This window comes from Columba livia, chromosome 5, assembly GCF_036013475.1.
Source record: "Columba livia isolate bColLiv1 breed racing homer chromosome 5, bColLiv1.pat.W.v2, whole genome shotgun sequence".
NCBI classification, from domain to species: domain Eukaryota; kingdom Metazoa; phylum Chordata; class Aves; order Columbiformes; family Columbidae; genus Columba; species Columba livia.
The window spans coordinates 47943476-47958723 of NC_088606.1; the positions used below are offsets into that span (position 1 = coordinate 47943476).

The 15248-nt window shown below is 40.4% G+C and overlaps 1 protein-coding gene across 9 annotated transcripts in view; it reads right to left on the reverse strand.

Annotated features, from left to right (window-relative positions):
• Positions 1 to 15248, reverse strand: part of LDLRAD3 (low density lipoprotein receptor class A domain containing 3) — a 133691-nt gene that overhangs the window by 79161 nt on the left and 39282 nt on the right. For 7 of the 9 annotated variants that reach the window (XM_065064839.1, XM_065064838.1, XM_065064843.1 and 4 more), the window contains one exon: positions 3681 to 3827. In XM_065064839.1, coding sequence (XP_064920911.1) covers positions 3681 to 3827 — 147 coding nt within the window. Of the gene's footprint in view, positions 1 to 3680; positions 3828 to 4919; positions 10335 to 10420; positions 10810 to 15248 lie in introns of those variants that run through there. The other 2 variants (XM_065064842.1, XM_065064841.1) reach the window with 2 other exon arrangements.

The following is a 15248-nucleotide window of genomic DNA, read 5'->3' on the forward strand; positions in this document are numbered from 1 at the left end:
GCTTTGTCTTCACTATCAACAGCTCAGCTAATGCAAAGCAACATCACAGCAGAAAACAAAGGACTTCAATTTTGCTGCAAGGTAACTTTTAGTAAGTATAGACCTATTCTGATAGCAGAAAGGTAACAAAAGTCTAGCTTAAAACAATTAAAAAAATCAAAAAGTTTTATACCTATATCTATACATACACACTCCAACCCTTGCAATGCTGGCATGACACTTTGAAGCATGGCTGGCCTCCCTGGAGTTGTCTGACACAAATAACACGAGACACATTGGCATAATTACACAACCAGATGTGACACACATACACATTCTGAATGTCAACTGTTGTTTCTTTTCAGCTGCTGTTTCTGCAGCCAAGAAGAAAAATCTCCGGGCTCCTACATTCCCTTCTCTCACTCATTAAAGCCAGAGAATCTGCTTGGTTCAGCTTCTGTCTCATCACTGGAAACTGATCATGTACTAGAAAAAAATTTTCCCAGGTTGCATATTCAAACACTGGAAGAGGTGCCCAGCGGGGCTGTGGATTCTCCATCCTTGGAAATGTCTGAAATTTGACCAGACAAGGTTCTGAGGAACCCTGATCCAAGTTAGTCCTGCTCTGAGCAGATAGCTGGACCAAATGAACTCCACAGTCCTTTCCAACTTAGAGTAATCTAGAAGCCAGAAGCCTATCTTTACAGATTGACACAAACTGGAAGGGGGAGAAGAGACAACTGATTTTTCTTCCTTTGCCCCTCTCAGACAAGACACTAGGGCTGCCTTTCAGTGCCTTAACTCTGAGCTAGAAACTCCTATAACACCAGATTTGGGCTGTAGAAGCCCATCCAAATTTTGATTACTTTCTCATCCAAAGTTTGGTTGGTAACACTATAGCAGTACACCATAAGAATAGGATCACTTTCAAAATTCATCAAAAGAGCTAATAAAACTTTTTTAGTGACACGCACTGTATGTATATACTCATCTAAGTGACTGAATTGTTCCTCTGAGGCTATTAGCAAGGTTAGTTGATTAGCAGGAGTCAAAAGGGATTGTTTTCTGGGTTAGAAGGACCATCCATCTTTGAGACAGTAAGCCAACTTCCTCAATTTAGACGTAAGCCAACAATTAACAATGCAAACCCTTCCCGGCCTCCAGTGACTCCTCTCACACCCCACGTCTCTACCATGGTACACAGACTGTAGCTACATGGGCATATTCAGCATCTCACAGGCACAGTGACTGGTTCATTAGACATGCTTCTCATGGCAACACACAAAGAGTTAAAAGCTGCCTACAAGAATGGAGAGGATGGAGCTGCAGAACAGGAAGGCTGAAGCTCTCCAAATGCATTAGAGCAGGGGTGTCAAACTCATTTTCACCGGGGAGTAGTAGCATTTATACAGTCCTAAAATTACGTTTGCCCCTTTGAAGGCAACCACAAGGCTGATGTGGCCCCCAGTGAAAATGAGTTTGACACCTCTGTATTAGAGAATGTTGCCTGCATTAATATTATTTTTTTTGTTTGGAGATTCAAATGAGGAATATCTCTATTCTGTTTTGGCTTCTCTGACTGGTTAACAGCAGGCCAGCACAGGATATGAAACCTCTGCTTACCCTGTTGTCTCTTTTCCATGCTAACTTTACATTTATGAAGGTGATCAGATAGCAGAGAGATGTATAGAACAGGAAAGAAGTGTCTAATTATCTCTGTTAATTTGGGCAGGATCAAAAGGATGCTCATCCAGAAAACTGTTAACCAAACAAGTGGGCTGGGAGTATTTAAATAAAAAACTAAACAAAAGACAATTCTGCAAAAACTGAAATTCATAGTTGCAGCATAGCCTAGATCAGTGAGGTTTATTTAATTCTGTTGTGACAAGAACAACTCTTAAGAACTGTAATTTTGCAGCTATTTATTTATATTTTATTGTCAGTTACCATGTCCATTACTGCCTGCAATTCACTAGATCTGACTGATTTTGGTAAGGAAATTTTTGAACACAGAGTCACAAAGTATATTTTCCTGTTCATGGGTAAATATCCAGCCCAACTTTCATTAAGAAAATCTTCATTAAGGTTAATTAAAATCTTCATTAAGATTTTCCAAGTGCATCAGATGAAACAAAATTAATGCAAGGCAGAAGACAACATTCTCAGAGACAGAAAACCTCCTCGTTCGTATCCTACATATACAGAGAAGTGCCATCATTCAGCTTGTTTTAAGAAGTAGAAACAGCACACCAAAAGAATTGCTAGCAGCATATTCAGAAGCTGGGTAATGAGGAACCTGAGTGTCACACAGCTGCTGTAATCAGAAATATTTCACAAAAAAGATACAGGTTAAACTTCGGACATTTTCTATTCTTGCCAAAGCTCCCACTAACAAATTCTGCTAGGGTTTAAACAGAACTGCATGACAATGATCAATCCTTACAACAGATCCATCCTTTCCTAAGATGTTAAAATCTAAGCAAGAAAAATTAACTTGTCTTCAATATTGCAACATAAGCCTGATGCTTTATAAAGACTCCAAAGCATCAGATATTTTATACAGATACTTTTAATGCCTTAGAAAGGGAGAAAAACTCACTGGTTTAAATCAGAACTACGTGTGGAGATTTCCACAGCACAGTTACTAAAGCCTCCGTATTTTAAAAGGGGTAGATAAATGGGGTTAAAGAAGAGGCATCAAGTTAAATAAGCAAGAATATTTAATGGAACGTGGTATTTCTAGTCAGCTAATTTGGAAGAAGCTATTCTTCCTTCTGCTCCGTAAGCAAATCTAATCATGTCTTTCAGTGTCCTGGGAAATGTAAGCTTCTTATAATTCAGTTTAAGTTTAATGAAAACATCCATAAAGTATAAATGTAAAGGAGAAACATTTGTCAGACGAAAAGGAGTCACTTCTCAGAAATTTCTCAGTTGCTCTAGAATCACATGAAATTTGAGGGTTTTTTCTCTCCTAACTAGATTTCAAATCATAGCATTATGCTGCAGGATAAACTAGCCGTCTGGGTAAAACATGTAGGCCAGGAAGTTTCATGCTAACTGATGGCTGAATAACATTAACTAAAGCTTAATTAATGCTAACAAAATGACGAAATCACAGAGGAGAACCAGATAAGATTTTTTTTAGCTCTCTAGAACTGGGAGTTCTGTAGGGAGGATTGAAACATGTAAACATTATTAGTCAATTAATTTGATTTATTTTCCAGAAAGCTAATATTAAGTTGAAATGGGTTAAAAATTACATTTTGACAGGAGAAAACAGAAATAGCAGGATACAGTCAGCAATTTCTAAATGAAAGGAACTAATTTTGATGGTAGTGGAAATCAACTTACAGCACTAGGCCAGCATGTTGAAGCAGTATACGAAGGATCCCTAAAAGTTCACAGAGCATCACTCTTCCACTGGAAGAATCACAAGTCAAGTCTGTTTCAATTTATCCATCCATGAATAGGAGTTTAGCAGCCTGCTACCAAGTGCTGTATTAAAATCAAACAGTCTGAAGAACCTTAAAGGTTCTTACTGTACCCCTTAAGGATATAGTAAGGAAGGCTGTACATTTTTTCCAACAGCTAAATTAAGAAACTGGTAGTAGCTTTGTTACTTAGCTAATATACACTACAGAACACACCAGTAATGCTACCTAACCAAGCCTTATGATATTAAGCATGTTAAGGTCACTTACGGCATTCCTTCTCATCACTGTCATCAAAGCAATCCGGCAGCCCATCACACTGCCAAGCTCCTGGGATACAGCGCCCATTACTGCACATGAAGTTTCCAGGAATGTTGCATTCATTTGTGAAGTTATTCCCAGGCAACAGCTGGCTCACTGTAACAAAAAAAAAGAGGGAAGTTTACAGGAGATTTTTAAAAAGGCAGCAAAAGCACGCACCGAGCAAGCTGTTTATCAGCGGTTGAATGAAGATGAGACAAATGGTATCTTGGCCCTGGATATTTTGTCATTATCCTTATCAGTATTTTTAGTATGATACTTGGTAGCACTTTTTTTTTTCCTAAAACACTCCCCACTTCACATATTTTTTTCTTGCTATTTTCTTTATAGAAACATATGTGCAGCCTTCTATGTACCCTTAGGTCAAAGCAAAGTTTGCTAAAAAAAAAAAAACAACCCACCAAACAAAAAAACCTCTTCTTCACATGGTTGATTTAAACACAAGTAAAACAGATGAGGCTACAAGAACCCAACTCAATACTCTCACGCCTTTGTCAGATCAGTAGTTAGCTTGCAGAATAATTTTGTTGTTGTTTGCCAATGGCTAGGAACTAAGTAACACATTAATTAATACTGGTTTTCAATTAAGTTTTAAGAGTATTGCTGCTGATCAAAGTTAGAATTGAGCTTCTTGGTGTTATTATATTCCCTGGCATACAATCTATCCACTATGACAGTTGATACACTGTGAGTCTGCTGAGTGGAGGGGGTTTAGTAGCTGCGTACTGGAGATCAAGATAACAGTGCAAGAAGGAAACCTAGAGATTTTTCTTCAAGGTTAAACACGCTCCACTCAGTCATTTTAATCTACCATGTTTCCCACCTTGTGTATTGTTTTTGGAATGCAGGTATCACAGAAACACAAACTTCAGTGAAGGAAGACAACAATATTCAATAGTTTTAATAAGTACTAAAACAGTTATTTCAGGTAGTCGAGCTAGGGCAAAGCTGCAAGACAAGGCAGAGAATGAAAGAATATCCTTTCCCTTCATCTTACTCTGTCATGTTGCAGACTAGTCACAGGCACCGTGCACTTTTCCAGGTAAAAAACAGAAAAAAAACCTTTGCACATAAGGGTCGAGTTGTCACAAAAATATGCCCCCTCTGCATGCCCACATATCATCATGGTTCAAAATCAGGAAGAACAAATTAAGCTCATGCACAGCTTTATCATTTACTATAATTTACCTGTTTTAAGTATAATTGCTCTCCCTGGGGGAGTGGCAGAGCTGCAGTTAGTTCTCTCCGTTGTCCACCCTACACCAGCTTGCTTCATGTTCCTGTGAGTCCAAATCCTTCCCCTCCCCGGGAAGGCCTGAGCTCCAGGGGTGAGAAGAACTACTATAAACACAGCATGGCAAGTGCCCCACTCTTCAGTGCTGCATGGGGCACACAGCACAGCACACCTGCTAGGACCAGGAGTTTCAGAGAAGACCTTTTCCTAGCTCATTCCTGCAGTCCCAGGGAAGAACCTGCTCCATACTGGTATCTTTGGAGAACTTAGCTGCCAAAGAAATGAGCCTCTAAGCATGAGGCTTTCTGGAAACTCCCAAAACAGCCAAATGCAGACGGCTCTCTTCCTCCCCTACAACATAGCAACATGCTGCATCCCTGACACAGGCAAAACTGCTAACATCACTGTTTAAAACGGCATGATAGGAATGCTTCAGGGAGGTATTTTTTTTTAATGCCCCAAACAACATATTTTCTCTCAAGTGTTATTTCTTGCAAATGGGTGACTCTCCTGGGGGCATTCTAAGAATCTGCCAGCACAGAGCAGATGCCTTAATGGAAATTTGCTCTGAGCTGCTAAAAGACAAGGTAGTTCAGAAAAGTGGGGAATACAAGGTCTTCTGAGCCAGATGGGGCAATCTCAACCACTGGCCACATACCCAGAACCACCTATAACTCTCCTGCTGTAGCACCCTGAAGAAAGAAAGTGACAGCCAGCAAAATCTAAGCCTAGGCTATGGAGCTGGTAATTTTGTGTCTTTTTGCTTTTAGCAGTTCCATTCAAACATCAATTCCACTCCCTGTATCACTGCTTTTCTGATCCAAAACGACTGGGTTTGGTCTACATACTGCAATGAGAAAAGGCTACAACCAGAAGAAGCTCAGCTCAAGCCCACTAAGGCATGGGCTTCACTGCTCCCAGCAGCTGCCAGGGAAACGCCATACCCAACTCTACTTCATGCCCGAGTCCCTAAATCTAAATCAGTGATAGGAACAGTTTGCCCTTTGCTAGTCCTGCCACAAAACACTGAACAGACATGGTGCTGCCAATAACCAGCCCTAGGTCAGTACAACCTTACAGAATCACTGTTAATTAAGTTCTGCAGTTCTGTGTTCAACCAGCAAGGGGTTTTGTGCTGGCTCTGGCTGGGTTGGAGTTAATTTTCTTTATAGTAGCTGGTATGAGGCTATGCCTTGGATTTCTGCTGAAAACAGCATTAAAAACACAGGGATGTTTTTGTTAGTGTTGAGCAGTGCTACCACAGAGTCAAGGCCATTTCTGCTCCCACACCACCCCAGCAGTGAGTAGGCTGGGGGTGCAAAAGAAGTTGGGAAGAGACACAGCTGGAACAGCTGATTTCAAGTGACCAAAGAAATAAAAGAGATCATCCCGAGTGACACCACACAGCACATACAAGAAAAACAAGCAATCAGGCCCAGTCAACATGGGTTTATGAAAGGCAGGTCCTGTGTGACCAGCCTGATCTTCTACAACAAGATGACCCATCTAGTAGATGAGGGAAAAGCTGTGGATGTTGTGTACTTATACTTCAGTAAAGCCTTTGACACTGTATCGGCAGGTCATGGCCTGGATGGGTGTGCTCTGAGATGGACAAAGAAGTGGCTGGATGGCTGGGCCCAAAGAGTTGTGGCAGCAGGTTACAAGTGGTGTTCCCCAGGGCTCAGTATTAGGGCCAGTTCTGTTTAAAGTCTTTATCAATGATCTAGATAATGATCTAGATCTAGATCAATGATCTAGACAGTTCTGTTTAAAGTCTTTATCAATGATCTAGATGATGGGATTGAGTGCACACTTAGTAACTTTGCAGATGACATCGTTGGGTGGGAGGGTTGATCTGCTGGAGGAAAGACATACAGAGGGATCTGGATCAGCTGAATTGTTGAGCTGAGGCCAATTGTATGAGGTTTAACAAGGCCAAGTGCCAAGTCCTGCACTTAGGTCACAACAACGCCATGCAATGCTATTGGCTTGGGGAAGAGTGGCTGGAAAGCTGCCTGGTGGAAAAGGACCTGGGGGTGTTGATTGACAGCTGGCTGAATATGAGACAGCAGTGTGCCCAGGTAGCCAAAAAGGCCAACAGAATCCTGGCTTGTATCAGGAATAGTGTGGCCAGGAGGACTGGAGAAGTGATTGTGCCACTGTACTTGGCACTGGTGAGGCCCCACCTTGAATCTTGTGTTCAGTTTTGGGCCCCTTATCATAAGAAAGACAGTGAGGTACTAGAGAGAGTGCAGAGCAGGGTGTTGAAGCTGCTGAGGGGCCTGGAGCACAAGTCTGATGAGGAGCAGTTGAGGGAACTGGGGCCTAAACAACCTGGAGAAAAGAAGGCTGAGGGGAGACTTTATTGCTGTCTACAACTACTTGAAAGAAGGTTGTAGCACAGAGGGTGTTGATCTCTTCTCCCAAGTAGCAAGTGGTAGGACAAGAGGAAATGGCCTCAAGTTGTGCCAGGGGAGATTTAGATTGGATATTAGGCATTGGAACAGGCTGCCCAGGGAAGTGGTGGAGTCACCATCCCTGAAAGAGTTTAAAAGGTGTATAGATGATGTTCTTAGGGACATGGTTTAGTGCTTGAGTTAGGTTATGACTGGACCAAAAATGATTCTATGATATTCCAGACTATATGATGTCATAATCACTATATAAAGCTGGAAGATGAACAAGTAAGAGGACTTTTGGAGTGATGATGTTTGTCTTCCCAAGTAACTGTTATGTGTGATGGAGCCCTGCTGTCCTGGAGATGGCTGAATGCCTGCCTGCCCATGGGAAGTAGTGAACGAATTCCTTCTTTTGCTTTGCTTGTGTGCATGGCTTTTGCTCTACCTATATTAACCTGTCTTTATTTCAACCCATGAGTTTTCTCACTTTCACCATTCTGAGTCTCTCCCACATCCCACTGTGGGGGAGTGCGCAGTTGTGTGGTGAAGAGTTACCAGCTGGGGTTAAAGCAGGACAGGTTTTGTTTGGTTGGTTGGTTGGTTGGTTGGGTTTCTTTCCCCTTTTTTGTTTGTTTTGTTTTAATCAGTCTTTACATCATTCACCTGTACCTGGTAAGTATCAACAAATCAAAATCGCTACTCTCAGACAGCTACAGAGAATGAAACTGTCAGCATTACACACCCTCCTATTAGCAAACAACTCCCAGTGCACAAATAACACCTCTGCCTCCAACTGGAGAAAACCTGCCACAGTATTACTAAACTACGGCATGCTGTCACCAGATCAAGATATGAAAGAAATGAGACACCTAGGTATTCTTTGCAATGTGAAGGCACAGTCAATATGTCATGTTCTCAAGTCTGGTATAATAAAAAGCATCAAAGAGCTTCAACAGCAGAATCTAACTCCCTTCTCCACATTCCTCCCAAAAAATAGCTTTCAGGTCAGTATGGTACCACTAGAAGACTTTCCTAGTAGTTGTCATAACTTAAGAGAGAATTTACACATTATCAAATATTATAAAATGGAAATATCCTGGCTAAGAATAAATCTCTGATGTAAACCTGAATTATTTCAAGCTTGCCAAGATAACTAGGAATCACTGAGGCTTTTGCTCTCTCAGAACCCTAAGTACCTAGGCAGCACATTCAGGCAGCAACATCAAAAAATGCCATTCTCACGGTACACCTCTCTGTTGCTCTGCAATACATTCTTGTCTAACCTCATACCTACAACTCTCAGCCAACCTCCTCCACTTCTATATGGAAGCTGCATCTATTAAAAAGGAAAAATCCTGCTGTCAACACTTAAGTGAGACCTCTTCTAGATTTGGGCAAGTTGCTAGCTGAGTACTGACACCAGATCTCACAGGTACCTGCCCTATCTAAAGAACTCTCCACCCTAAGCATCACAGTGTTCTTGAGGAAATCATAACAGAATGCATTTCAAGCACTGTAACACATCCTGTGCAGAATAACCAAAGTTCAGCTCCCGTCAGATCTACTGTTGTTATCTTGCCTGAAAAGCTTAGCCATGATCTCCACACTTCTTTAACAAAAAAATTTAGACCAAGCCAATCATTTAAGAAACTTAAAGAGTTTCAAAAGCAAAAACCACAAAGCAAGAAACAATCCTCTCAAAAAAGCTAACAAGTCCCTGTCACTTTTAGCAACTCCTTTAAATAAATGCTGTACTTCTACCCTACTAAATTTATGCAACATTCCAGGGGTACCAAATTTTATTTGTCACCCAGTAAGTTGTTTGGTTATAGTATTTCCTTTGTGATACAATAATTTTATCCTCAATGTTCTTCTGAAGCAATTAGTACCAACCTTTGCAGACAGGAAACAAAAGATACTGGCAAATCAAGTTACTTGCTGACAGCCCTGCACAAGTTTTGCTGGGGAATGGGAACACAGAACTCTGGCTCAATCCAGTTTCAAAGCAACATCTATTTCTCTTAAAACATGACCATCAGCTGCTGGAAGAGAGTCACAGGGTACAGACAGCAATTTGAGAGTCCACACATCTAGAAACTGTTTTACATGCATTACTCCATCTCCAAAAAAATCCATTGGTGGATAAACAACTATCAAAACAGTAGTACATGTGAAACTGTTTTAAATTTGATTGCTTCTTTTGCTTCTTTCACTTTGCAAGTCTCTTCTATCAGATGTAAAAACTCTCAAAGAAATCCTTAGTACAGTCATCACCTCCCAGCCTTAAGGAATGCGATGTTTCTGCCCACTGAGAATACAGCCCACCGCATGACTTGGAGGAGGTGGGGCTCTGTACATGCATATGAGGAGGAGCAGCATTACACACACACACAAGACAGACATGAAAAGGACCCAACTATATAATCTTGTCCATTTTTCTAATAAGGTCCATATGGATGTCAGGTTTTGTGCAGTCAACTTGCTATACCATCTGTTGGCAGGTGCAGAAATTCTTTCAATTTGTTAGAGCTGGTTTTCCAATAGTTGACATATTTACCCTGCAGACTGACCAATCTTGAATTTCACTCAAATATGAACTACACAGATGTGTTCAGTTACTAAAGGAGGAAAGGAAGAAGGGGAAAGACGCAGTCCATTTTCATTGCAACACATTGCTCACTTGAAGAAGCATGCCATCTGGTCTGAAGAGAAAAAAGGGACTCATGTTTCACTTTGAAGGGGACTGAGGAAGGAAAGTCAATCTGTTTTAGCAGCCACTTCCAAAAATGTTAGCATCCAAATATTTAATACTTGTTAAAAAAGAATCAGGAGAAAAAAATTATTAAAGGACAAGCCATACTGAGTACTTCACAGTGTATTAGGAAAGAAAGTCAAAGATATCTTTCACAAAAAACCCTCTACCTGAAATCACTCCAGAATTGTGAACATTGCAAAACTGATCACTACTAATAACACTGCTGCCTCTGTATCAGAAAGTGTAATCAGTAAGAGTATGCACTCACCCTGCCAAGGAGGAAGACATACAAGACACTTACGTGTTCAATACCCTCATTAATGCCAGTAACTTCAGACCCTTTGTGAAGAGGACCTGTCACCAAGGATGAAGCATGAACTCTTCACTGCCAAGCCTTCTGCCATGTATTTTGTGGGAATCCTGGGATCTTCACTACATACTTTCAATTGGTCACTGCTTAAAGGTTTTCAAATGTGAAGAGAATTATTTTGATCCAGGCTGGTATATAGCTGTGAGGCTGAAGGGGTATTCGTTATACTTTCCGAGCACATGATGCACACAGTATGCTCCATATTTGAATGAATTAATACTTTCTTTCTACTTATACCCTCGCCAGCTGTAAATCCACACCAGGTTTGATTTCAGCACATCAGAAATCCATTCCCACTCTACTGAAATCTGCAACATGTTCTGAAAACAAAAGGAAAGAGACTAGAATAAGTCAGTAGCTGGAATTTGCAGCAAGATGGCATCAAAAAGAGACCTTCAGAACCGGCCAATATTTGCTCATCAGGAACACACAACTAAATAAAAGTGACAGATAATGGCAGACTTGAACACTTTTTGATCCTCTTCCATCATCTTTAAAAGATAGCAAGTAAGCAGGGCTAAGTGACTGATAGGATATTGCAAGATTAGATTCTGTAGAGACTGCAAAGCTATTCACAAATGTTTACATTCAGGACCAATTGCTTCTATAAATTTAGGCACTAAGGACAGATATATCTTATCATACTTCTTTATGTTGATATGAAGCATCTGACTCACTCCACATATAGTTTATAGATATCTACTAATGCAGATGATGCACCCAGAAGAGGAATTCAAAAGCTGATCATGAAGAAACTCCAAACATTATGCTTTGCCTACAAGCTTCAGTTTAACATGTGAAAGCATAAACTTCACTGGCAATACAAGTATGTTGTCACTAAGATAACACCAGTGGAATTCAGGTAGACTTGGCTCCACACTGCACTGAAATGGAAGGCAGAGCCTCTCTGTGCTTATGAAACAAAACCAAAGATAGGACTCCTGCAGCCACCCAGAGTCTGTGGCAAACTTACTCAAGCTCTTTACTACACTTCAGCCATTGTTAAAATTAAAACAGGGCATAAGCTTTTAAGAGGAAGATCTGTGGGGGACTACAGCGGGTCTGTGGATTCCCTGACAGAGGGCATGGGAACAGAAATGAGCCTTGAAGAAAAATGGGAGAAAAAATGGGAGTAAAGGAGTATCTGGAGATATTAAGGTGTACCCATGAGAGAGAAGGGAGTAAAAGAGTAACACTGATGACAGCAAAATTAGCCAATGAGATGTTTCTACTACAACTTGTAACCAATGGCAAAAATACACTTGAGCTGCTAAAGACTATATAAAAAGGCATTTGTGGCAATAAATGGAGACTGTTGTTTGTACAGAAGAACTTGGTCTATTATCATTTGTGTCATGGTTGAGACGGACAAATGACATGGACCAAGTTCTTCCAGGATGAAAGTAGTAGATGCCATTTATTGTCACAAGTGCATTTTTATACAGTTTTACCAATTCACGTGTCTCTTCACTATTGGTTACAAGTTACAGCAGTAACATCTCATTGGCTATTTTTGCTGTCATCAATGTTACTCTTCTACTCTCTTCTCTCTCACGGGTACATCCTTAACATCTCTGGATACTCCTTTACTCCCATCTTTCTCACAGGCAGGCCTTCATATCTTCAGGGCTAATTTCTGTTCCCATGCCCTCCGTCAGGGAATCCACGGACCCACCATAGTCTCCCACAATTTCCCCTTTTGTTTTTTGTGCTAAAAAAATTGCCTTCATTGTCTGCTGCAGGGCCCTTTGCAGCAGAGAAATCATGCATGGCAACATTAGTAACACAACCACAACAATCATCAAAACGATCAGTCCTATTTTCGCTACTGATAACAACCATCCTAAAAACCCTCAACCACTAAGCAATTTATTTAACAAATCCCATCAAAATCTTCACACCCATGTCCTTGAGCTAATAACAAAAAGTCTATCGCGGCTCTACTCTGCCGTGTGGCATGTCTTACAGAATCTACATCTAACAAAAGTCCACTTAAAGCCTTTGAAGTTCTGTTAGTTTGCTTAACTAGCTAGCATCCTAATTTTTCTAAAATATTTAAAGCTTTTAGCTGTGCCAACACCAGATACAAGAGATCCTAAAACCCTTAACCTTAATCCCCAAAAATCTACACTATCATCACATTTTGACTTATATGCATGCAAAAAACATTTTTCCCGTGTTGCTTTTCTGTGATCTACTATCATGGATACATTGGGCATTAGGAGGGTTAATCGTCCCAAACTACATGGTCCTCCAACAGCATTAGAAGGAATTCCCGGCCAGGCTCTGTCTCCACAGATCAAGAATACACCATACAGGAGGTTTTGGGGTCTCTCTCCCACATTATCAATGACACCCCTTGGATTCTTCTGCGAGGCATTACACCATTGAGTTTCATTTCTATAGTCACCAAGGGTAGCATTAATATTTTGCAGTTTATCCATTCATGTTCTCGTATATTGTTCTGACACTTTTCACAAACCAGGTTGATACAAGTGTCCATGGGCACAGATGCCAGCAATTCCAGTTCCTGTGGTTCGATGTCTGCTTCCAGGAGGCAATTAATCCAAAGTGCCATGTTAGTATTATTACAGTTTGATGCAATGCCTCTGCATCGACCACTATTTTGAAACAATTGTGTGATGCTGCTGTAGTCATCAAGGAAGACACCAACTAAGCATGTGTGGAACGGTTTTTCCGGAGACATCGTAGTTAGGCATATAGATGGTCAGTCATGTTGGCTAAAGTAATCCACATGTTAGTCTTTGTCTGTGCGGGCATCCAAAACACAGCAGCTGCAACAATCATTGTCAGGAAGATAACACAGGTTTCATGTTTCGTGCCAGCAACCATTGCGGCCCTTGATCTGTAAAGACACAAGCATAACCTCTCCCCCAGGTTATCAATTGATGTGGCCTTTTCCATTGACCATTAACTAGTGATTTGGCCATAACTAATGTAGGTTCTTTCTGATTTAGCATGTTTTTGGGTCACACTAGCAAAGTGTTTCCTCACAAATTTGGCAAATTTGGGCTGCACCACTTAGATATACAGGATTCATCATATACAATGCTTTTGACAATTGGTTTTGTGGCGTTTTCCCTACTTCTCCCCCCTTTTTGTTTAAAAAAACCAAACCAAAACAAAACAAAAACACAGTTCAGAATCAGATACGTGCGTTGGACCTTGACTACGTACTCAGAATCACAATTCAAATTTAGAGGTTCCTCCTTAAAGGCTCTAAATAATGTAAAGCTGAGCCAAGTTCTGCTAATTGGGTTGAACCTTCAATAATTTTTACAGAATGATACCAATTGTTATCTTCACGCCAAACCACTACAGCTTTATGAGACTTCCCAGAACCATCAACAAAAACCGTGCAAGTATGTAGGATCAGACCAGATACACGTATGGTCTGTGACCTGATGTTAAAGACTTGCAGGTTCTGCAGCAATTTACATTTTACATTTATTCATGCCAAAAACTGTGCTGTTAAGAAAACCAGCTAGTGCAATTTACAAAGACATAGATTACAAATAAAAAAATCAGAATTAAATTTCACAAATGGTACATATATGACAAAAGGATCATGGCCTATTAAGACTTAAATTCATTCCCTGCATTTTCTTGGGCAGAGTGACAACTGGTATATAACAGTCGGTACATCAGTTTGCTAGCAATCTCATCATACTGTCCCAGAATAGCCACAGGTTGTTTCTATGTTGTAGCTATAAATAGACAAATCTGCAAGTCCAATCGAATGCAGTCAGCCTGTAAGGTTTTCATAAATTTATTCCTCAAAGTTTCCAACTCCATTTTGGCTGTCATATTTATTGGACATTGTTTTCCCTTACCAGATCGAAGTCCTGTTTCAGATCAGTCAGTGTAGTGTTTGCTTTATTGAAACATTGGCTGTTAATACTAGTGGAAATACAACAGCATTCGAAATTTCCTTGGAGATTTCTCACTTGCAGCAAGCAGATCTGCACCATCCCAGCAGCTTCTTGCAGGACATGCAACTAAACAGAATTCTCAGAAAATGTTATTTGAGCTTACAATTTACTTAACAAATCTTAACCTAAGAGAGGTATAGGACTTTCTGGCAACTACAAGAATTCATGTATTAAAACTTTGTTCCAGATTTGGCATTCTGTTGGTCTCAAAAAATGGCCTTTCTTTCATTCTCTCCCATGATCTCAAAAACTAGCATGGTGAATTTACTAAGAAGTCTCTTACAACTAGTTACCACAGAATAAGTCTATTAACAAATTTTTGGTTTAATTTTCCAGTTTCATTAGAACTACGGGTCTGCTCAGGATGCCTTTAAACTTCACCCTCAGACTGCTCCATTCAGTATTACAGCGCTGCAGTGGGGGGAGAGAAAACCCGCCTTTCACCACTTTAAAAGCGGGCAGCCAGGTTTTTCCTTTTTTTTCTTTCTCTTCTTGCTGCAGTTTAGATATAACCAAGGCCATGCAGCTGGTATAATCATTGGTACGAAGTAGGAGGCTCTGGGAAACTTCTCAGTTACAATGAGCTGCACATAGGCCTGGGATATTCTGATGTTTTGCTTTCCCATTTCATTCCAACTAACTCTATATGCAATTTCAAGTAGCTCAGAAATAGTTACATTCCTTATCTCCATTTACCTTTTACAATTTAGAGATGTCAAAAAACAGTATAAACCAGTATAATAAACATAAATCCATTATTCAATTTTCCTAGATCCAAATCAGTTAATATTCTAGCAACTTTTAAA